General features: G+C 51.7%; 6 protein-coding genes across 6 annotated transcripts; 4 read left to right on the forward strand and 2 right to left on the reverse strand.

Annotated features, from left to right (window-relative positions):
- Positions 1-4,937: 4,937 nt before the first annotated feature.
- Positions 4,938-6,065, forward strand: CkaCkLH20_05936 (cellulose-growth-specific protein; the record flags this gene model as incomplete). The annotated part of the gene is made up of 3 exons (XM_038888653.1): positions 4,938-5,463; positions 5,511-5,622; positions 5,717-6,065. The coding sequence occupies 3 exons, from the start codon at positions 4,938-4,940 to the stop codon at positions 6,063-6,065; spliced, it is 987 nt and encodes a 328-aa protein (XP_038745989.1).
- A 1,402-nt stretch (positions 6,066-7,467) lies between these two features.
- On the forward strand, positions 7,468-7,917 carry CkaCkLH20_05937 (uncharacterized protein; the record flags this gene model as incomplete). Its single annotated transcript, XM_038888654.1, has 2 exons — positions 7,468-7,683; positions 7,792-7,917. The coding sequence occupies 2 exons, from the start codon at positions 7,468-7,470 to the stop codon at positions 7,915-7,917; spliced, it is 342 nt and encodes a 113-aa protein (XP_038745990.1).
- Positions 7,918-9,126: 1,209 nt separating this feature from the next.
- CkaCkLH20_05938 (uncharacterized protein) lies at positions 9,127-10,713 on the forward strand (the record flags this gene model as incomplete). Its single annotated transcript, XM_038888655.1, has 1 exon — positions 9,127-10,713. One exon carries the CDS (start codon positions 9,127-9,129, stop codon positions 10,711-10,713), a length of 1,587 nt encoding a protein of 528 aa, XP_038745991.1.
- Positions 10,714-10,853: 140 nt separating this feature from the next.
- CkaCkLH20_05939 (quinate permease) lies at positions 10,854-14,276 on the reverse strand (the record flags this gene model as incomplete). The annotated part of the gene is made up of 6 exons (XM_038888656.1): positions 10,854-11,005; positions 11,074-11,290; positions 11,355-12,353; positions 12,416-12,543; positions 12,612-12,729; positions 13,584-14,276. 6 exons carry the CDS (start codon positions 14,274-14,276, stop codon positions 10,854-10,856), a joined length of 2,307 nt encoding a protein of 768 aa, XP_038745992.1.
- A 3,186-nt stretch (positions 14,277-17,462) lies between these two features.
- On the forward strand, positions 17,463-18,551 carry CkaCkLH20_05940 (duf453 domain protein; the record flags this gene model as incomplete). Its single annotated transcript, XM_038888657.1, has 1 exon — positions 17,463-18,551. The coding sequence occupies one exon, from the start codon at positions 17,463-17,465 to the stop codon at positions 18,549-18,551; it is 1,089 nt and encodes a 362-aa protein (XP_038745993.1).
- Positions 18,552-18,734: 183 nt separating this feature from the next.
- On the reverse strand, positions 18,735-23,181 carry CkaCkLH20_05941 (aconitate hydratase; the record flags this gene model as incomplete). Its single annotated transcript, XM_038888658.1, has 8 exons — positions 18,735-19,721; positions 19,787-20,436; positions 20,499-21,061; positions 21,118-21,176; positions 21,602-22,051; positions 22,106-22,555; positions 22,617-22,906; positions 22,965-23,181. 8 exons carry the CDS (start codon positions 23,179-23,181, stop codon positions 18,735-18,737), a joined length of 3,666 nt encoding a protein of 1,221 aa, XP_038745994.1.
- Between the last annotated feature and the right edge of the window lie 536 nt (positions 23,182-23,717).

Here is a 23,717-nt window from a genome sequence, read left to right on the forward strand (position 1 = left end):
CATCACAGCAAACAGGCCAGACCGACATCTCAAGGCGGGAATTTCGGGTTACTCCGAGTGCATCCCAAGGAAGTGCAGGGAGGCTGTCATTTGCTGCAAGTCTGAGTGAGCGAGCATGCGATGATGTTTGCCTCATGCTCACAAATGCAGAAGTGCGAGCGCTGATATGTCACATGAGATCGAATACACTGCAAAAGACGCTAAATACTAGGGATGTGGGACAGTTCACATATACGGAGATGGAGTGGCTTGTTTTGTAGAGAACTGAGCCTGAGAGAGAGATGCACCACTGCCCCTGTCACTTTGTATCCCCAGGAGAAGGGGTGGAACCAAGCAATGAGCCGCTGCTTGAATTTCTCTGACAGGCTCGCAATGACATGAAGCTTTAATAGAAGACGGGTCTCGCAAGGGCTGTTGTGCTGGAGGAGAGAAGCATCATGGCACAAGCCGGGTACATAATTGAGTCATGGCTCGTGCGACGATTGCTGGCGCCATGAATCATGGCAGTCCAACAGCATAATCTTGAAAGCTTGTGCTCCCACAACCCGGTTCACGCGGCGCCGAGTCTTCGCTGTGGCTTTCCCTAATGGTTTAAAAGAGAAGTTACGCGGCTAGAGTCTGAAGAGCAAGAACCACATGGAATAGGTGGCTCGGTTCCTGATTTTTGAGAGCACGGGTCTGCCGAACGTTCAACGACACGTGCGAATTCGCAGTCTGCCCCTGGTGGGTGCTTTTGTCTTCGTCCCGTTGCGAAAACAAGTGGGAAATGCATTTTGACAAGCTGCAATACTTCGCGGAAGGCGACAGAGATGAAGAGATACAGATTTCCAGATTAAAAAGCTGCTGCAAGATCGCCATGACAACTACCTTATGAAAGTGGTAACAGAATTGAAGCGTTGGCATGTTACGTCAAGACACGGCACCTGGCTGACTGGAGCTGCTAACTTTCCATAGGACCTCTTCGTGCTAAGGTCCCCGGTGCAAATGCCTGCAATTCCGTCGTGCTTGACTGTGGCTGAAAGGCGGCTGCTAAGCGCGCGACTCTTGCAGCTTGCTTTGAGATCGATCGCGTTGTTGGCAGTGCTTCGAGAGAAGATGATTTCAGGCATAGCTCAAGAAGAATCGGCCGACGTGACCCTAAAATGCTTTGCTGGACTGATGGCTGTGTAGAAGAGATCACGCCACAACGGTCTGAGAGGACCTTTGGTCCGCTCGTCATGACTACATGGGACTAGCAGCCTTGCAGTATCATCACATTACACACGACAGAGCTTCTTCACATCTTCCGTTCGTATTGAAGCTACATAAATGTGAAAGCCGACAGTGTTGGAAAGGTAGAACATGGCAATGGCAAAAATCAAGACGAAAGCGATGCCGCGTATTCGGTCGAATGGGCAGGGATCGGATGCTGGTGAGCATGGGGCGCCGATGTCAATTCTCCGTGGAAGATTACTGTGGAGGGAAGTCCCACCCACGTCAGTCTTTGAATGGGCCCCTCCTTGTTTCGTGATTCATTTGCGTTGATTCAGATGCTTGGAGTTCGGTCGTCCGGCTGGGATCATCCTCGCCCCGCCGCTAGAAGGATCTTTAACGCAATGGCATTCATGTAAACATCGACAACAGTGGCTATGCGGTTGAATCATATGAGGCCTACGTATTCGGTCAAGCCATGTCTCTTTCGCTGAACCCATCTCCCGAGGAGGCAGTAAACAGTAAACTTGCCCTCAGGCAAAGTCGCTTCTCATTGAAGCTAATCACGGCGCAGACGTACTGTCGTGCTCGGTGACTTAGGGGCGATTTTGATCATAGTGCCGCGCAGAAGCAAGTCCTGAGATGAGTTTCAGGTGCGAGTGTGGCATTACCCGCAGGGGGGCAATGGCGAAGGCGCGAAGACGCGAGTGAGCTGACCGGACCAGACCGTGTGACGAAAGACAGCAAGCGCCATTCGGAAAATGCGGACAAGGTATTGATGGAATTTGAGGCCTGCATCTTGAATGCGGTCTCTTCGTCTTCCTTGCCGCATGGAGATTTCTTACCCTCGTACGGGAGTTCGTGAAGCGGAGTAGGAGGCTGCTGGGCCTGCTGGGCAGAAGAAATCGAGGACTCTCGGGGCAGAGTGATCAAGGGATCGAAAGGCCCCAGGAATGATCTCAGCTTGATCTGGAATCAGTACCCGTAGCTTTGGGCCCTCTACCGAGAGGCGCGACATCCGGATGATCACGACCCGCTTAGATCCCGTCAACCACACCTTGGAGGAAAGATCGGATGATCTTAAGGAATTCATCTTAAGGTGCCCAAGCTTGGGAGTGGCCAGTGGGCCGAGGAGCATTGAGTCGGGCAGGACCAGAAGGAAGCTTTGAGCTTCCTTGTTTAAGAAATAGGAAGATCGGGACGAGCGGCCGAGTGAAACCACACCTCCAGCCAGCTCACCAGCCCGAACGCTCCCTGTCGGTCATCTTTGGAGGTAGGATCTTACACTTTTACTAATCCATCAGCATTGGTCCCGTATTTTGTTTGAACGATCCAAGGATTTCCAAGAAGAAGTATTTTCTGAGTAAGTTATTAGACACCGCGAAACTTTCATGAAAAGACTCAAGAGGCGACCTCGCAGTCCTATTCTCATCACCTCTCGATATGCCTCGGCTTTTCTTGACATATCCAAAGATACACGTAGCCAGAAATGCGACACCATGATAAACTGACCGCCCCTATTAGCATAAAGGGGTGGATTGGCTCCCCTGGGTTATTGGGCAAAACGCCTGTACAGCCCCCTAGGAGATCTTCAATCACATCTACCCAGCACAGCAAAATGCTCAGAAAACAGGTCGTAGCAAGCATCCGGTCGTGTCTAATGACTCGAAGTGAATTTCTTCTGTTATTGACTCAAGTTTTGGGTAAAGTTTCCGTCTCTTTCCAAGCTCTGCTCAACATCAAGTGAGTAAAGCACATTTCAGGGGTTCATACTGCCACCCGAAGAACACTGATTGGAATTACTGATGTGGTGGAAAGATCACCACCCGCGAAGAGGTAAGATGAAGATCGCGCGGGGTCTACTTATGGAAGTATTGTCGTTAGTGCCTAGTTGTCGTTATTCCTTCGTTTAATGCGCTGCGAAATGTGACTATCATTTTCGCCTTCAAGAACTTTGTTTTCGGAATATACTGGAATATGCTTCATGATTCTGGGACTCTTGAAGTTCATCTGCGTGTTGAACACCACGTCCGTTTCAGGGGCTAACTTCCAGACACCTAAGTCACCACAACTAGGAAGTACAGCTTGCGGGCGTCGACATGGAGTCTACGACGAAAATTCAAATCAGTAAATCCAAAGATGATATGTGTTCGAACTTACGAAAACCAAGTCTTGAATCAGGCTATAGTTCAAGACGTCAGATTTGTCTCTTTAGATTCTCAGAAGTACGTGGCGCTGAAAATAACGTCTGTGGTGCGCGTGCAGATCACACCGTCTCGACGTGGGCGGCTAGGGCTGGTGGGAATGAAAGAGCCACCACCACCAACAGCAGACCGCGTACTGTGCCGAAGTATTCCATAGAAAGTTCATTAGGGTCTAGTGTGATAGCTAAGTTATGTTCAGATCCCGAAAAGAAGGTTCACGAGACCAATATTGATGCTGATATTCCATCACTGATAAAACCTCGTTGGTCTTGAGCCGTAAAGTTTGTGGTAGTTAATGATTCAGAGGGACTTTCATTGACGGATAATATCAATCATGTGGCATTCGAAGGGCAAGTCAATAGTAAGAAAGGCGACGCTGGAGGGACTTGATCACTCCCTTCGTTTGGAGACGGTTCCGATATACTCCTTTTGCTTTAGGAACTCTTGGTCCGACCTCCTTGGCACAATTTGTATTTGATGAAGCTGCCTTCTTGCAGATGCTGGAACTCTTGGAAGGGAACTTCCCCTCACATCCTAGGATGGGCTCGGTCAAACCGGCTGGCAGAAGAATAAGGAGTGTCCGCCAGGGCCTGTTTAATAGTTCTGCCGTCTTGCCCTCGTGGAGCATACTGTATCGAAAACTTCTTGCTGCCCTAATCCACTGGATCACGCCCCCTTTTCGTTGATCTGCGCGATTCCTTTCCTGGCTGGCTGACCGTTTCTCGCAAAAAAATTGCCTAACTCACCAAAACACCAGCTTGCCGTCCGTAGTGTCGCACCGTGCGTTGTCGTCGCCAAGCCTCCCAATCAGAATAAAATCCTGCCAGTGCAACTCACTTTATCGACCGCTCTTGAAAGGTAAAAGAACATATGCCCACCGATGTCAATGAGTAGTGGAAATACTTTGCGCGTAGAGACTCTTCTTAATTAACAGCTACAACCTCTACAGCTATTAAATAAAGTGTATTAGAAACAAGATGTCAGCAGCCTGCAGGTCGGGGACCCAGTTCGGGTGACGCCGAAAGCGAGAGCGATTGTAAAGGCCAAGCAACAAGCTCTGTGAACTTTATTGGACGAAATCTATCTGCCCACCGACGGCACGGATGTACGCTTAAGTATTATGGGCCTGGAGAGATCCTTATGATCGCTTGTTAATCTTATTGTCCTTACTCCGGACGGTACACGATCTTTAACTCAAACAGATCTCGCCGTACTGCCCAATGGGGACAGCGGCTCCAACTCCGTAGCGCCCGGTCTCAGTCAACCGACCTAGAAGAGCAAAATCTCGAGAGACTGTGGACGAACAGCTCCTGAATGTTCTTACACGAAACAGGAACGCATGCGCTAACTACGATGCGGGAATGAATTGATTGCCTATTGAGGCGTTCGCGTGCCAGGGCCAGCGCTTGTTCGTTGGTTGCCTTTGACATAAATACAGACCTTGAGCCATCCGGTCTATCACCAAACCTTCTTCTGCCCACCACCTTCTTTTCTCTTCACTTCAGTTACATACTTGGCTTGACGCCCCTTTCGTTCTTTACAATGCACTTCTCTACCGCTGTTGCGCTCTTCGCGGGCGCCGCTTCTGCTCACTACAACTTCGAGTCCCTTATCGTCAACGGCGAGAGCACCGACGCTTACAAGTATGTCCGCAAGACCAAGAACGGCAACGGACCCACCACGGCCGTCAACTCGACCGACATCATCTGCAACAACGGCGGAATCGACGACGACATCATGGCCGCCACCGAGACCTTCACCGTGGCCGCCGGCGACCAGGTCGGCTTCAAGATGAACGAGTACATCGGCCACCCCGGCCCTCTGGCGGTTTACCTCAGCAAGGCCCCCGAGACGGCCAAGACCTACAAGGGCGACGGCGAATGGTTCAAGGTCTACCAGTCTTCATTGTCCAACAAGACGGTCGACCCTATGCAGTGGGCATCTTTCATCGGCGGCGGTGTTCGCAACTTCACCTTCACCCTGCCGAAGGACCTCCCCGCCGGCGAGTACCTCATGCGCGGCGAGCACCTTGCCCTTCACAGCGCCGACCTCTACCAGGCCCAGTTCTGTGAGTAATATCATGCTTATCAACTCGAACCTGGCTAATCGACGCAGACATGGGTTGCGCCCAGATCAAGGTTACCGGTTCTGGCGCTGGTACTCCTGGTCCCACCGTTAAGTTCCCCGGTGCCTACGACCCCAGAGACCCTGGCATCCTCGTCAACATGTACGTTTGCCCCGTCGATGATCAGTTTACGTTTCGTCTGAATGACTTCTCCGCTGTCATCTCAAATCAAGTCAGCTAATGTATGCCAAACTAGGTACTGGCCGCCTCTGAGACAGTACACCCCTCCCGGCCCCAAGGCCTGGCCCAACGAATGCGACGACAGCACCGTCAACGTGCTCAACGGCGCCGCTAGCGACGGTGACTGCACTCCCCTCGAGGACTCCGCCAAGGGCGACCCCGTCTCGGACGCCCCCGCCAGTGGCACCCCCGCGGCTTCCGCGGCCCCGACTTCCGTTGCCAGCGCCAGCGCCGTCCCTACCTCCGCCGCCCCCGTCACTCAGGTGGCTCAGCCATCTGCTGTCTCTTCCGCCGCCCCTGTCGCCTCTGCCGACTGTGCTAAGCGCGCTCTCCGCAGGAAGTCTCGCTTGGGAAGACGTGCTTAGATCGCGACTGTCTGAGCAGGATTTCTGAAATAGGAGGGATATCCGTGGGATCGGCTCAATTAGTTCTGGCTGTGTTGACTCTTGAGACACTGATGTTCAATGTTGATGGCAACTTGGCTGGTCCGCGTCGTCAACCTTGGTCTCAGCATCTGAAAACGACTTTGACCGATTCTTCTGGAAGCAGGGAGAAAGATTCGTATCAACTGACTGTCAAGTATCCATAGTCGGAGACGATTCAATGAAAAGATGTTGTAGTCAAAACCCCGTGCCACCGTGTTTGATTTAGAAAAATTACAAATGTGAATAAAGCTGTGAAAAGACGTCCAGATTCATGCGGCCGTATTGAGGTGTTTGCTGGGGAAGCTGCCATCTTCGGACGATTAGATGGAAATGTGCTCCTACTTCGCCATGGATCTCAAGGTTTGGAGCTTCTTGACGGAACAAGAAGGACTCAAAAAGTGTAATCTCTTCAAAACAATTCTTCCGCTCGGATCTTGTAGTGGTCTACACTTGCCGTTCTGCTCTCAATACTTCGCCGGTACGGGTCCGGCACACATCCCCACATATCGGCCCCACCTTCGGTCGTGGCCGGCATCGTGGCCGGGAGAGCTCCTGCATCCCTTCGGCATTGAGGTCACCCAGCCCTGCGCTTGCACTTTTCATCGCGACAAATTGTGAGAATTACACAGGTACCCTTGACTTTCCAATTTAACCGGTTGGTCTTCGGCTCATTCCAATTCGGCGAAGGTCACATACACGACTGGCTAATCTATCTCAGCTATTGTTATCGTAGTACAGATTGAAAAAAAATTTGACTTTTCTGTCGTACGAAGGGCTAAGCAGTTTGTCAATGTACAAGCAATCAAGGGCTTTTGTCGCTCGCCAGACAAGGAGAATTGAGTAGGAACGAAACAAGCCATGTCTCGCCATCGTTCAACTACTCGGAGTGCTCATTATCTCCATGCATGTCCTGCAACTCGCGATTCCGAAATGATGTGAGAGCTTATTCATTGATATGAGATTCCACAGTTCTTCTTCAGAAGTCGCTGGATTTTATTGTTTAGAAATTGGGAGGCTGTCTTTCGGGGGCATGATCGAGATTCGAAGCTCCATGTCGTTTGCTCAGTTGATTGCTACGAGGGCGGATCAAAGTCCGTTACACCAGAAAGCCCCCTCGAACGAATAACAAAGAATCAATGTTGCCCTTGCCCCAAAGCTCAGACGTGATTTAGAAGTCAGCGACGACCCTGTGGGCATATAAACCTTTGGGTGCTGTCATCCTTCGGTCCCTCTATGAAACTCCACATAAAAGTTGAAGAGGTTCACCAGAAAAGCCGAAGACTTGTCTTTCAGCTAGTCTCTTCAATTAAGTGAGGATATCGGTTTCTTTTCACGAATCAAAATGCAATTAATTGCTGCCCTCACGACCATTGCGTTTGCTTCTGGTACTTCAGCGAAGTGTTTCAATACGGGAAGATCAACGTTATTCTCCGAGTCGAACCAGATCGTCAACATACGACACCTCTGTAGGAGCTTTGTTGGTGACTTCAAACCGGGTCAATCAAAGGTCGCTTGCCTGGAGGATGACATACGCTCGAGATGGGACTTTGAGCTAAAGGTATGTATGGATGTATTCACTATACTTTGTAGTCTTGTTCAATGATTCTCATGCCTGTTTGGTTTGGAAACCACTAAGTGTTATCATCTTGCTGACACATAACGGCAGTTCATCGGCACCGGTCAGGACAGCCGCAACATCGATGTAATGGAGTGCATGGGCGGCATGATGTCAGAGGCTGCAGGCTGTCGCTTCGGTGGACAGACTGCGTACACCAACTGGTATTACATGTAAGCATCCAAGCGTTTATGTGGCATGAGAAATGCATGATCTAACTATTAATGGTACAGGGCGAAACCAGGATGGGGCTTTTGTGGCGATCTACAATAGACTTCACACTGCATCTACTCACTCCTTCAAGTGTCAGCATTTTGTTCGTTAGGGGATTTGAACGGGAGCGATGACGGTATGAGACCCGGCTAAACGGCGAGGGGGCCTTCCGCTCAGTAGTCTGCTTCCCATCCCGATAACCCCGGGCCGGAGCGGGATATGTGGGGCCGATCTCGTCGCACATCGGCCGGGAACCAGAAACGTTGTATTAGCAGCAGTAATGAACCGATTACAAAGCCAATATCATGTCATCTTATGAATCTTCTTGCGAAGAAGTTTATTCTCAAGTTTCTGCTCCCCAGTCAACTTCCATAGTTGTTATGATGCGGCTACCTACTTTCCGCTGCTGCCTGGACCTTAAGCCCATCATCACAGTCGCTGCACGGGCCACGTACCTAATTATAAGTGAGCACCTTGCCTGTGCGGCCTAGATGAGAGGAAGGGCAGTTGTGCGATCAGCGGGTTGGCAATCTGGCCTGAACATCACGACTTCGGCGAAGTTCAAAATCTGGCCAGACCCAAAGCTATGTTGAGGCATAACAATCTCGATACGCCAAGTTTCAAAGCTCTTTGACGAGGACTTTTCCCAAATATTTTCACACCAGATCCCGCCAAGCGCAGTCCTATGACCATGTCCAAGTTTGTCGCCCGACGGCACGAACTCTGCTCTACCATCGTCACAACAGCCCTTCTACTATTGACTTTCGTCGCCCAGTCTTCTTCGATAGAATGTCGAGATAGTGCCTTTCCGAACATGTTCGCCGTGGTAATAACTCTCTATAGCCTCTGACAACACTAGCTGGATCATTAACGAGTCGAAAAGAACATAGGTCACTCGCATTCAAGCGTGGGATTAATCGCGAAAGGGATCATAAGAACGCCAACGCACAATCAGAGTATGTGATGCGCCTCAAGATACGGATCACAAGATGCATCACCAACTGATGAGCTTCGCAGACTGGACATATTATCCGCTTCACCAAAAAGTCCCTGACACGTTTCGATGTCGTGAAGAGGAAAGTCTACCACACGTTTTATTCAACACAAGGTAAGTCTTCCGTTCAGCTCATACGCGCATGACTATTCTCCAACTAAGCGACGACGAACAGCCGCATGATCTGTCTTGAAGATGAACCAGAATACTACATCAGCAAGGATTTCGACAACCCACCCCTCGACCGCGCACACAGCGAAACATTCTCATCTAATAAGACAATGACCGCCATCCTAAGCCATGCAAAAGACATTGCTCAAGGCTGGTTAGGAGAAGCATCAAATTTTACGGTTGTTGTTATTCCAAAATACTTATACGACGAGCCCTTGCGTGAGATAATTAAGGACCTCGGTAAACAGATAGGCTTGGATGTCAGCCGACTCGCCATGGCTCCAAGTGCTGCGGCATGGGGCAATGGGTTAACTGAAGAATGTGACTACGAGGAGCTTTTCTTGGTATACAGCCTCGGCCTTGACGACTTTGAGGCATCGGTTCTCGAAATCGATTGCGGTGTGACCGAGACGCTGTCTTCCTACGGAGATACCGGTATCGCCAGCGAGTTCACAAGTCTCATCCAACAACAACGCGGAAGAAGCCCTGAGGTTGAAAGTCACCTCTTGCAAAAGACAATGAAGCACGTCAAAGACGTTATCAGAGTCGCCAACCTGACGAAGACGGACATACGGCGAATTATCTTGACAGGCGAACATGCCAATCACCCACTGGTCCGCTCCATGTTGGAAGAGCTTTACAGTACCAACTCTTCTTCTCAACCACTCGAATTCATCTCCCTTGAAGATGGCTCAAACGCTGTTACACTGGGTACTTCCATGGTAACTCACACTCTTGCTGGCCCTGATTGCTGGGAGATTGGCTACCCTTTTGAGGTCCTGCGCCGAGCCATAGGGGTCGGCACTGTCGGTGGTGTCACGGAGCAGGTGTTTCTGCGGAACTCCCTCCTTCCCAATGACAAGCTTCTCAATCTTACAACAACGTTTGACAATCAAACCACAATTTCAATACCAATCATCCTCGGGGGCTTCGTTCCGACGGAGCGAAATATTCCACTGATTGAGTTGCGGCTGGAAGGTATTCCTCCCGCGCCCAAGGGCGAGCCAATTATCAGCCTCCATGTTGAGATATTTGAAAATTACTCCGTCAAAGACATTCTTTTAACTGCAAACGCTACACTTCTGGACTCTGGTACCGCAGATATGATCAAGGATACCGTGGCTATTGGTGGCTGGTTCTGGAACGACAAGGATATGCGTGAAGTCGATCGTATAATCGAGAAAGAGGAGGCGGAGCGGGATCAACTTCAGGATGTTTGTTTCAACAGAGTTATCCCCAGTCTAGGGGATAGTATAGCATGTGCTGTTCTGAGGAAGGATGCCGAGAGCTTGGATGATTGCTGGCTCACATCTCTCGCTCAGGCGAAGGAGGAGGAAGGGGAATTCGCTCGTGCTCTTTGCATGTACGGAAAGGCACTACCACTGTTTCCGATGGGACACCCAGAGCTTCTCATGAAGATCAGAAAGCTTTGGGATCAAGTCAAGAGTCGAAAGGACAATACACCGGTGGAAGGGTATGGGAGCGCGTACTGGAGCCCTTGGGGTGGTGACTGTTATAGTAGTTACTATGACGAGAAGGATGCGGTCGTTGTGTTTGCCGACGTAGATGTTCCACTGCCTACAAGGCCTACATAGATACATGTGTTCCACGAGTCTGCTTCTCTGGCAAGTGGCAGACGAAAGAACGATAGCCACCCCACAATAAAGCCTTCTCCAACATCGCCCAACGCAGTCTCACCTTGAGGTGGACTGTTGAAGTAGGGTCCTGACTGTTCTCATCGTTTCTCAATTTCTTCGACTTCCACTTCCTTGCCATCTCCCCGGACGTTGTTCGAATCCAGATCCAAGGGTCTCCGACGGATCTGAGCCCAGACGATTTTGTGAGTAGGTTTCATGAACAGAGCGTCCATCTCTTCGAGCGAAACACCTGTGGATTTTGAACATAACTAATCAGCAAAGAAGGCTATGCATTGTTGAAAAGTCCGGATTGCTCACCTTTCGTTTCGGGTACGAATATGAAAGCCCATATACCCATGCCCACGAGAATGGTGCTGAAGAAGAAGTAGGCACCATATCCCAAGTCTGATATCATGTACGGCGTAGTCCTCGCGATGATAAAAGAGCCTACCCAAGTGTCGGCTGTCGTGAGGGCTACACACAACATGCGGATATCGATTGGGAAGATCTCGGAGCACACGGTCCAGGTGATTCCCTGTTGATAACTGTTAGTCAAATTCGTTTCAATGACCTCCTTTGAACCTCACGGGTTATCTTACCTGCCAAGATGCGGTGATGATGAAGCCATGGATATACACGCAGGTGATGGCAAGATAAGCCCAACCATCCTTGACGACCGGTCTGCCGGCAGCAGCGGCTTCAATGGGGTTGGCCTTCATGACGTAGGACCCAATGTAAAACATCGGGATGCATCCCAAAGCCGAGCCCCATATCATGCCCTTGCGGCGCCCAACTTTTTCGATGATAAGGACCGTAAACGTAATCATTCCCAGGGTCTTGGCAACTCCGTAAAATCCAGTGGAAAACAGCTTCGTCGATGTTCCAGTAACACCGAGAGTTTCGAAGATTCGAGGCGAGTAATACGTCAGAATATTCACTCCCATGAAGCTCTGAAGAAACATCAGGGCCAGGCCGATGCCCATGCGATTGCGTACTCCTTTCTGGAACAGCTTCTTTACCTTGGCCGTCTTGCTCATCTTCGTGGTGCTTCGCTCTTCGATTTGAGCACGAATCTCGGACATCTCGTGCCTTATATATGAGTGTTCGCTCGGTAAGCCTCGAATCTTCGTGAGCACCCGCTCTGCCGCCTCGTACTGGTCTCCTCTGGCCAGCCATCTGGGGCTCTCGGGACAAAACAGCATGCCCGTAAAGAGCAGACCTCCGGGGACCAACTGGAATGCCAACGGGAAAATCCATTGCCCCTTTGCGTCATTAGTGACGATCTGGTCGGCTGCGTAGTTGATCCAGAAGCCGAGCATGCCGCCGCCTTGTGATGCAATCTCGAAAATTCCGATGAGACGGCCGCGGATCGATGGTGGGGCCGTTTCGGCGATGTAGACAGGCACGACGAGAGCACATGCGCCGATACCGAGGCCTGCGACGGCACGGCCGCCGATAATCATGTTCATGTTGCCGTTAGCTGCTGTCATAACGGCACCACCCAGGAGGAAGACACAAGAAGCGATGAGAGTTGCGCGCTTTCGGCCGAACTTCTCAGCAATGGGGAAGGTCAACAGGGAGCCGAAAAAACAGCCAGCCTGGAAACCCGTCAAATTAGTCTGACAGGCCAGCGTAAGAAAGAATCAAGAGATCTTCCTACGTAGAACGTGGAGACGATGTTGCCCTGAACCTCGTCTCTCTTGGCCTGTTCGGTATTCAGGAGGCCAAAGTCCCTGACAAATGAGTCGAGAGCCATCGTACCGCCTATCACAGCGCTGTCGTAACCCACTTTGAGGTCATGAGCATTCACTTTCATCAAGTTGGTAAGAAGACATTAGGAATTATAGCGTGCTCACTTGCGAGGGCCGACATGGAGGCCACAAGGGCGATCAAGTGGATGCGCCAATTTCGCACTTCAGGGGGATCATTCGTTCCCGCGGCATGGGTGTTGAAGCAGCCCATATTGATCTTGGCCTATAGCTTCGTGAGAGATGATATGAAAGAAGAGATGGGCGCGTCTTGTCTTGTTTGGAATACTTCTGTCTACCAACATCTAGTCATCTTGATGGTTCTTATACTTCTGCGGCTTTCAGATGTAACCTCCGTCTACCTGAGCGCCTCTCATTCTTGCCAAGTCCACCCTAAACCCCAGGCAGTTCCTAAGCGGGATTCCCCGCAATGTTGGAAGAACCTGGGGAAATAAGAAGCGAAAGAGATCGCGGGGATATGGGTCGGTGTGAGTAGATGGGCTAGAATTGGGTCCGGGGTTTGCGAGGAAACGACACCAACGCTTGACACAAAAGTAACCTTATCCTCACGACATTCCGAATGTCTGTTGGAAGATCAGGTGTGGCAACTTTAACCTCAGACATTGGAAAGCGGACTTGGCCCGGGGGTTCTGTTTGCTCGTTCATGGCGCGTTGCTGCGTTGCTGAGAGCTTGGCAAGTATTGCCAACAAACACGATTGGTATTCATCGGATGAGCTCCGAATCAAGTACCCGACTGATAAACTTGCGGGTGCACACTTCTGAACCCGACATGATACGTTGCTTGGCGCATAAGCCACAGACTGCGAATTTACATCAACTGGCTGGAAGAGAAATCATCCCCTCAATAGCCTGGAGCAGTTTCTGTACGATGTTGAAGACGAACATGGATTAATTGTACACTATATCAACACATCACCGCAATAAATGTTGCCAAGATCAAACCCATGCTCGAACAAGTCATTCCAGGGAATATCAGCACTTGGCGTCGGCTGAGCCGAGCCATGGTCTGGTGGATGGTGTCCCTTCAGTCCGAACCAAGACATGAACTCCGTGTCTACCTGGTTGTCCGCAGGATCCAGGTTGCTCTCAAAGAATGCCAGAGTAGCTCTCCCCAATCTCCCGATGATCTCGACGCTTCTCTCCACGACATCCCCACCGTGAGATATGTCACGGAGCAAAGTTGTGCAGGACCTGATATTCGATTCCACGATGTCTCGAGTAAGCTGCTGCCGTAGCGCGGCGCTGGCTCTCAGAGAGTAAAGCATCGTGACGCCAGCCATGAAAAGTGAGGTCAAGGCCACAAAGGTGTAAGTAACTTTATTCTTGGCGTAGAGGGCACCGTAGCAGCTAATCAGGCTGATGGAGGAGTCGGCACAGTGGCGGAGTGCGTCGATGGTGCTGACTGGAGAGGCATGCGATGGTCTGTAAAGGTTCATGATTGCCCAGTGGTAGGCGATCTGGAACCATTCCGGTGTCTGGTGCATAGATGTCGGAACAAGGTATCGAGGCGCGGTTACGAGCCATTGGTTCAATCTTGTATGATGTTGAACTCGAATGACGTCGATGTTGCTTCCTGCAAGGTTTGAGTCCCCGGCAGAGTGGAGCGATTTGTATATATCAGCATTGATGCGCCGGAGCTCGATGATGTGAAGGAATGTCGAAAGATCGTTGACATCGGGACCGAAGTTGAGAGTTGCGTCTTGCGCTGGATTGGCGAGAACATCGTCAGATATCGAAAAAGGCAGAGGCATTGTAATGTCGGTATCTTGGATCCCTAGCGGCAGACAAAGCGATATCGATATACCTCGATCCATGGTATACGCGCACCAAAAGAGCCTCTTGCACATTTCTGCCTCGAGGGCTTCTTTTGATGCGAGTGCCTCGCCACGATGCAAGTTCATGCCTACCGCGAGGCGTAGAGCCATACCTATGGCGTACCACAAGTTGACTGACTGAGGCTCATTGGTTCCGTATATGCAAAGAAGTAGCAGGCATTGAATGCTATCGAAGTCATCCGCCGCTAAAGCATCGCCCAGGTTGTCTGTAGCGGCTTGGAAGAATTCATCCTGCAAGCGCCGGTGTCTTTCGTCAGTGCGACCTTTTTCTGAGGCCGCAATGGACAAGACTATGTTGACTTGGAATAGCGAAAGTCCGCTGACCTCCTCTCCTCTTGAAAACGGAAGATAGTGCTTGTCAAAAAAGGTTGGTTTGTGAAGAACTGGAAATTGTGGCCATCGACGGCTGAAGAAACCCTCGATCAGATGGTTGTTGTCCTCCAGGCTCGGTTGTATCGCGACACTTGGGCAACTAGGCGTTCTTCCAGTGGAGACCCCGTCCCATAGACGGGATGGACTGTTCAGGAGGCTTTCATCCCCGACCCTGACTACCCCTGTCTTTGAGAATGTAGAACGGAGAAGGCGATCGACGTGAGACGAGCTAGCCGCTCGACTTTCAAAAGATGACTGTGGTCTGAGACTGCCCGTTGAACTACTTGTGGTTGGAGGATGTAACGAATGTGAAGCGACATTCCCATCTGCGACGGCAGCCATCAACGCCTCAAGCTGTGCAGTGAGGTCGTCCACTTGCCTTCGGAGGCGCTCACACTCGCAATCGGGATTGGCCACTCGGACATGAAAGCGCTCCGAAGGAACACATGTTGTGCCTGCCGCCGAGCATTGCCCACATATCGGAAGTTGCCCGTCGCACTACACGCAGATGGACCCCTTGTTAGTAGAAGTCACCGTTGGAGCGGGAAAAGCCCGTCAATTCTGCTCTCACCTTCTGTTTTCTCCTCCTACATCTTTCGCAGGCTGCAACTCCACGTTTGAGGCCTCGCCGGTGTGTTGTTGACCTCAGCCGGTTGGTGGAGCTAGGGGTCGTGATGTTTTCGGCCTGAGCCGGCGAAGACCCCGGAGAGGCCCCGTCAACGGCTGTGTCTTCTGCCATCGATAGTAAAGACTGACGGTGATCCAAGCAACACAAATCCCCAATGATATCGATGATGGATCAGAGAGTTATCGCAGATTAGTCCCTAGAGACTGCAGTTGCTTGTCTCAGGATGACGATGCGAGGTCGAAGGTTGAGAAAGAGATCGGAGCCGGTCCGTCGGATCGATCCGGATAAAAGTGGAGACGACGGCATTCGGGGAAACGCCGCTCATGGCGGACTTTATCCGTCAGGAACCCCTCACGTTAGTTGCACAATGTATCTGGTGGTATTGAGCAATGTCTGTCATATTTTCACGGTCCGTTCGTGCAGGCTACTGTGAGTTCAGGACAATTAGTCCAACACTGTCTGCTGGTAGAAAACAGTACTCAAGCCTCAGAATGGCTGAGAATACTCCAAGCAGGTGAGTTAGACCGGGATGGGCTCCCAGGGCGGGCGGCCGTGCATACTCACTGTTTTACAGCCCTTCTTCCACGGCTCAGCCAGTTCAAAGCGTCGCGGGGCTTAGCCTGTCACCAGAATGCTGGGACACGCACGTTCACATTTTTGACTCGACCGTTGGCCCTTTTGCGCCTTCGAGGTCGTATACTCCAGCTCAAGCTACTCTTCCGCAGCTCTTGAAGTTCAGCTCTGGCCTCACAGGGAGTCAACCGCTGAACATAGTTCTAGTCCAGCCGTCGCCTTACCGCAATGACAACACGGTGCTCCTTCACCACCTCCGCAAGCTCCGCGATGACGGCGCGCAGTCCTCGAGAGGGATTGCGGTCGTTGACATTGACAACACAAGTGACGAAGAGCTTCAGTCTATGCATGAGCTGGGAGTTCGGGGCTTGAGGATTAATATGCAGGCAGATGGACGCGACACTGATGTCCAGGCCCTGCGGGACGTGGTTGTGAGGACCGCTGTACGGATTCACAGCTTGCCAGGTTGGAAGATTCAGTTATTTTGTGCTGCGCCGATTTGGGACGGTAAGTGAAAAATCTTGATGACTTCCGATAAAGATTATTGATATCGGTGTCAGATTTGTTCGATACGATATCAAGTCTCCCTGTCGAAGTCATTGCGGATCACGTCGGCGGGCTGCGGGGCTCCTCTAAGCTACAGCCAGATCAACGAGAATTTGGGACCGTTGACTCTACCAAGCAACCTGGCTTTGACTCACTGATCCGACTGGCGGAGATGGGAAAAGCGATCATTAAAATCTCTGGGCTATATCGTCTTTCCAACAGAACGGAAAGCGGCTATGACGACATGGAGCCGATCATCAGTACTTTGGCTAGGGCGGCGCCAGATCGCTTGGTGTGGGGAAGCGACTGGCCGCACACTGGCGAAGGCCATAATCGTCTGACGCGAGGTAGAGATGCCATTGAAGAGTTTCGGAAAATTGACAATGAGCTCATTGTCCAAAATATCAGGAAATGGGTCGATAGTCAAGAGACTTGGGAAAAGCTCATGATGACGAATCCGGGGAAGGTATACAAATAATAGATGTCGACGGATCTTGATGTTCACTGGGCCAAGGACTTACTGCTGCTGTTTAGTGATCCCGTGCGGAGAATACAGCGCCAGGAGTAACCACCAAAGAGACCAATAACGGATATAATTGATGGAAATAGTTAGTTATACCTACTCTGTTTCATTGCTTGGAATAAGAATACTGCCATGTGTACTATCAAAACGTCATTTCAAGGAGAACTGAAGTTCCAGCGAGAAGCAGGCAATCGGATGTAACCGAAAGCACGGCGCTCGGAGACCGAATCGCGGGCTAATCCCGTGCCGGACTCATTGCCGGATTTTGTCCACTTAATGCTCGCTCAATGCAGTCCGTTACTGGGCCAAGTCACTTTTCTCAGCACATTCGACCGCCAGAATGGCATCAATAAGGACTCTTGGCGGCCGTTGCCGCCGCTCATTGAATTCGTTAGACCATCTCATTGCAACCTCAACAACTTCGCCTTCACACCTGACCCGTGTCCGAAACATCACCCAAATGCGCGCTCAAAGCAGCCTGCCGGCAGCCTACTACCGCGGCGGCACGTCCCGGGCCATCTTCTTCCGCCACGAGGACCTGCCGACCGACCGCTCCGAGTGGGACCGCATTTTTCTCGGCAGCATCGGCAGCCCGGACCCGTACGGCCGGCAGCTCGACGGTCTCGGCGGCGGCATCTCCAGCCTGTCCAAGGTCTGCGTCATCGGGAAGAGCACGCGGCCCGACGCGGACGTCGACTACACCTTCGTGTCGCTGGGCATCAAGAACACCAACGTGGACTACTCCAGCAACTGCGGCAACATGAGCGCCGCGGTGGGCCCGTACGCGGTGGACTCCGGTCTGGTGGATGTAGCGGACGGCGCGACGGAGGCCACGGTGAGGGTGTTCAATACCAACACCGGCAAGGTCATTGAGTCAGTGTTTCCGGTGGACGGAAAGGAAGCTGCTGCGCATGGCGACTTTGCGATTGACGGCGTGGCGGGGACGGCGGCGAAGGTGCAGCTGAAGTTCCTCAATCCGGCTGGATCCCGGACTGGAAAGCTGTTCCCAACGGAGTCTAAGGTTGATGAGATTGAGGATGTGAAGGTTACCTGCATCGACGCCGGCAACCCCTGCGTCTTCGTGCAGGCAACGGCTCTTGGAGTTGAGGGAACCATCACGCCTCAGGGTATCGAGGATCATCCCACTCTTCTGCAGACTCTGGACAAGATACGTCGCGGTGCTGGTGTTCTCATGGGTTTGGCAGAGTCCAAGGAGAAGGTCCCAGGGAGCGTGCCCAAGATTGCGATTGTGTCGCCCCCAAAGGATGGGAAGAGGAATACCCTCGTCGCTCGGGCGATGTCGGTTGACCAACCCCACAAGGCCATCCCCGTCACGGTTGCGCTGGCTGCTGCGGCGGCGGCGACTGCTGAGGGTACTGTGGTTTCTGAGTGTGTCGAGACTGGCGACGGTGATGGTGATGTGACGATCTTCCACGCGAGTGGTACCTTGGATGTCGCTGCCGATTACGCACAGGACGGTTCTCTGGAGTCAGCGACTGTCTACAGGACGGCCCGTAGGTTGATGGAAGGCAGAGTATTTTGGAAGTAAAGATACACTTTTCAGGTCAAGCAATTCAATAAAACATATCTAGGCATCTTGATATCGCAGCTGAAGATTCTTGGACATAGAGTTGCTCCGAGTTCACTCTCGTGATCATCCCCTCGATGTTTCACTCCGATGATCAACTGCTTGGTAACTACATCCGTGAGCAATCTAGGTTACAATAGTCTCTTATACTGCAGCGTCTTCTTTCATCTGTTTGCGTTTCGCCATCAAGTTCAACGCACTTCCCTCTCGAAAGTACTCAATCTGCTCCCCCGTCAACGTATGGCTAGCCTCAATGCTGAACGCCTCCCTGCCCTCTTCAGTAGGCGTGATTCTCACTGCCACGTTCTTCCCAGGCTCAACATCCTTCAAACCGACAATGCTGATCCGATCAGACGACTTGATGCGGTCATAATCGCTTTCCTTCACAAATTTGAGCGCCAAAAGCCCCTGTTTCTTCAAATTCGTCTCATGGATCCTCGCAAAGCTCTTGGCCAAAATAGCCACGCATCCAAGGTACCGAGGCTGCAGCGCTGCGTGCTCCCTCGAAGACCCCTCCCCGTAGTTATGATCTCCGACGACGACCCATGGCTGAGAAGCTGCTTTATAGGCCCGCGCCGTGCCAGGAAGATCACCCTCTTCGCCGGTCAGCCAATTGCGCACAGAGTTCACTTTGCCAGTCTCAGCGTTGACGGCGCCGATGAGGGTGTTGTTCGAGATGTTCCCCAGGTGCCCTCGATACGCGAACCACGGCCCGGCAGGCGTGATGTGATCCGTCGTGCACTTCCCTCGGACCTTGATGAGTATGGCGCAGTTCTCGAAATCCGCGCCGTTCCACGGTTCGAAGGGAGCGAGCCGCTGGAGGCGCTTCGATGTCTCGGCAATTTGCACCTCCACTTCGTCCCGACCTGTTGGCGGTGGCGCGCTGTAGACGTAATCCGTGTTCGAGTATCCTCGGGCAGGTAGGGCATCCCCGTCCGGGGGCTGGAAACGAAAGTCGGAGCCTGAGGGCGTGGTGAGGGAATCTGATGTCGGGTCGAAGCCGAGGTCGTCGGAGAAGATCTTGGCCATCACCATTTCTGGCGAGGCGAGGAAGATGTGCGTGGCGGGGTTTCCGTCTAGACGGCCTGTGAAGTTGCGGTTATAGGAGGTTAGGATGGAGTTTTTGGTGCTCTGCTCTGGACGTTAGAAACGACTCTTTAGGAATACATCAACCGCTAAACATGAGATGTGCGTACCTTTTCCATGTCCTGGCGATCCCAAGACCCGCAGCATGGACCGCACGCATTGGTGAGTAGCTTGCTACCCAGTTTCTCAAACACCTCGAGCACCCCGTTCTCCTGTAGAGTCTTCCTAGTCTGTTCACTTCCCGGCGACACGAAGAGCGGCATCTTGGGCTCTAGTCCGGCGCTCAAAGCTTGCTTGGCCAGCTCTGCTGCCCTCGACATATCCTGGAACGACGAATTTGTGCAGGAGCCGATGAGCCCCGCCGTCAGGTCCTTCGGCCAGCCTTCATTGCTTACAGTCTCCGACAGTTTTGAAATTGGCGTTGAGAGGTCCGGAGTGAAGGGCCCGTTGACGATGGGTTCCAGGTCTGACAGGTTGATGTCAATAATCCTGTCGTATTGGGCATCTGTATCGGCTCGAAGTTCTGAAGCCGCAAATCCCACGGCTTCAGCGACATCGTGGCGATGAGTTGCTTGTAGATAATCTCTCATGGCCTCTGAGTACGGAAAAATTGACGTAGTGGCTCCCGTCTCGGCGCCCATATTGCAAACCGTTGCCATACCAGTCGCAGAAAGGGATTCCGTGCCGGGTCCGAAGAATTCGATGATGGAACCCGTGCTGCCTTTGACGGTCAGGATCCCAGCCAGCTTATTGATGACGTCTGAAACCTCAATCAGTCACCTTGCGCATGCCAGATATTCCATCAAAACCAGAAATGCTCACCTTTAGGCGTCGCCCATCCAGAGAGTCGACCAGTTAACCTCACGCCGATAATGTTCGGCGCCGTCAACTCAAACGGCAACCCAGCCATCACGTCAACCGCATCCGCACCACCAACACCAATCGCAATCATACCCATCCCTCCCGCATTCGGCGTATGCGAGTCCGTCCCAACCATCATGCCGCCCGGAAACGCATAGTTCTCCAATACGGTCTGATGGATGATACCGGCGCCGGGCTTCCAAAAGCCCATGCCGTACCTCTTACAAGCGCTGGAAAGAAAGTCGTATACTTCCTTGTGCGTGCTCAACGCCTGCGGGAGGTCCTCGTCCTGGCCCGTCCGGCTGACGATGAGATGGTCGCAGTGCACTGTTGTCGGCACGGCGGTGGAGTCGAGGCCTGCCGACATGAACTGGATGATTGCCATCTGGGCCGTGGCATCTTGGCATGCTATCCGCCGCGGACGTAACTTGAGCTGGGTTTTGCCGCGCTCCAGGGGTTGGTCGCCGATGTTGTCGGCGTGGGCGAAGAGGACCTTTTCTGCGTATGTTAGAGGTCGTTGTAGTCTGGGATTTTGTGAGTTTCGGTTCTGCGGTTCAACTATGGTTGTAGGCGTGCTTACATCCTCCGAGTTGACTCGATACGCTGAGCTAGGTCGCCAAAGTCGATAGTGTGGCCCGACTCAAATCGACTGAGTTTTGCCTTTGCGTTTGCCGGGCTCACTGATGCCAAAGTTCGTCTTACACAGACATGTCTTCGCGGTGACACTAAGCGCGCCAGCGGTCTCGAGGCCTGGTGGTACATATCGCGACGTGTCCCTGAGGATGATGCCAGCGTCAAGGTTAAGTCTGACTAATATGTCGAAATTCATTCACCAATCGTGGGAAATTCATTTCAAATAGTCTTTCTTCAGTATTCCCGGTGCAGTGACAAATCGAGCGCCTAAGTGTTGAGGCAGTGGTTGTCGGACTGTTCCGGTCTCTTCACCGAGGTCCTCGGTGCGATCCGATGGACGAAATACGCTAACCTAGCTGAATAACCCGTCGTTTTATGTTGCTTATCAACCGAGCCTAGTCTCCCTTCTCCCCTGTCACCCTCTCTCTTACTTCCGCGTTGATCTTCTTCATTACTCGCACCAAGGGTACAAAATCGTTCTCTTCCTGTGCAGCTGTCTCGATACTATGAGCTACTCGATCTAGTAAGTCCAGATCAGCACCCATCTCTCCGGCATTCGGTGAATTAATCACGTTGCTAGCCACATGGGCGTACGCGATATGAGCTCGGTAAGCGCCAAGTATATACGAGATGGCTTCTGCTACCGGAAACTTCCAGACATGCAGCATCAAATACGTCAATTCGAGCACTCGGCGACAAGCTCTCGCTGCAAGATCGGTCTTGGGAATGTTGTCGTCGGACGATATTGGGTTGGGCGAGTTGGTCTTTAGTAGTGTGGCTTTGCGGAGCATGAAGATGATGCAGGTGTAACCGTTGAGAACCAAGTCGCCCAGGACCCACTGGTTGATCATGTCGTATGCGGACCGTTCGAGCCAGTCGTCCTGTATAACTGTTGAGCCCAGATTCAGATTTGCATCGTATGTTGGGCCACTTACAATATTCCATTCCCCGAACAAGGCTTCGATCTCGTGACACAGTGGCTCAATAGCCTCGACAGCTTCGGACTCGCAGTCTACAGTCTTCAGGGTCTGAAAGAAATGGATCAGGACGAACGTAAGCCGGCTGCGAAATAGGAAAGCAATGGTATCCACTTTTGTGTTGTCGTCGGGGGTCGAGTCGAGTGAAAGCCACGGCAAATTGACTTGCCAGCTGTCCAAGTTGGGAAACAACTTTGCTGGTTTGTTGTACATCAAATGATAGAACAGATCCGTTTGAATCAGTTCCCACATCCCTCGGCGATCGTCGTCCGTTCTGGTTGATCCTGTTATTGCGAAGTAGTCGTTGCCATCGAGACTGTGCATGTGAAGGCCTTTGGCATAATCACATGCCAGTTGATGCATTTCCAAGCTCAATTCACAGTCGAACATTTCCGTAGCGACACCAGTCTGTAAATCTGTTAAACCGATTCTGCCTGCCACGATTGGAGGGTTCTCAGCTTTCACGTACCATGAAAATAGCGGCCACGAAGTCTGTTATTGAGCCAGTCGCCTCTTGTTGCCAAGTTGGTAAGGCGCGCAGACAGCAGATGTATAGATATCTTGCATATTTCCGATCGGGACTCTGATATGATCTGCTGTTGAGAATGTAACATCCACGCCAAAGGATGATGTAGTAGACAACCAGAATGCAGGGGTCCAGAGTGACATGCTTCATAGTCAGCATGTCAGGGATCATCTCGATCATTTTCCGGTCAACAAGACTGAGAAAGGTCTCTATAGGAGTGTAAAGAAAGTAGTCTTGATAACATGTCAGTTATCATTCGAGCCGAGGGGTGGGGGGTTGGGGGCTTATTACTGTGTATCCATGTTCTCGCAAGTTCCGGTGGAATGTAAACATGTTCTGTGGTGATGGCCTGGAGCCCTACTGTACGTCTCAATCTGAGATCTCGTACACGGTCGAATGTGTCACTGAGGGTGGATGTTACGTCAAGTGGAGATGACTGTGAAGGAATAGCCTCAGATGTGCTAGGCCTCAGCGCCAGAAAACCAATGCTGTCCTCGACTGAGAGCATTGGAGAAGGCTGCCCGGAAGAAGCCGGGCTAGAGCAGGGTGTTTCAGAGACATCGTTGTCGGTTGTATTAGCTAAACTGCAGGTTGATCGCTGACGATGAGATGAAGAACCGGGTGTCGGCGAGGATGGTTTGGATGTGTATCTGCCTTCGATGCGCTGTAGTCTCTCGAGGATCAGCGACAACGTTTCGTTGTCGGTTCTTCATCCCAATTGGGGTTGGTAAGTTTCTCTTATCGTACATGCCATGTATGGACTTGATCACTTACGTGTGATGTTGCGTCTCCTTCCGTGTACTCTTCCTCGTTCTCCGTTGGGGGTAGTGGCACGTCAGACCCTGGTTACTGCACCGTTCACACGTGGGTGTATCACGGCTGCATCTGATCTGCACGAGATTTAGGCTCTCGGGACTCTTTGCTGTACCAAGTTTTCCATACCTTTTTGCTTCGACAATTTGTACACTGCGAATAGGAGGTTAGCGTGATCCTATCGTCCGGGCGCAACCCTCTTCGACCCGCCCCCTGTCTGAACCATGACAG

The sequence above is a fragment of the Colletotrichum karsti genome (assembly GCF_011947395.1).
Source record: "Colletotrichum karsti strain CkLH20 chromosome Unknown Scaffold17, whole genome shotgun sequence".
NCBI lineage: Eukaryota > Fungi > Ascomycota > Sordariomycetes > Glomerellales > Glomerellaceae > Colletotrichum > Colletotrichum karsti.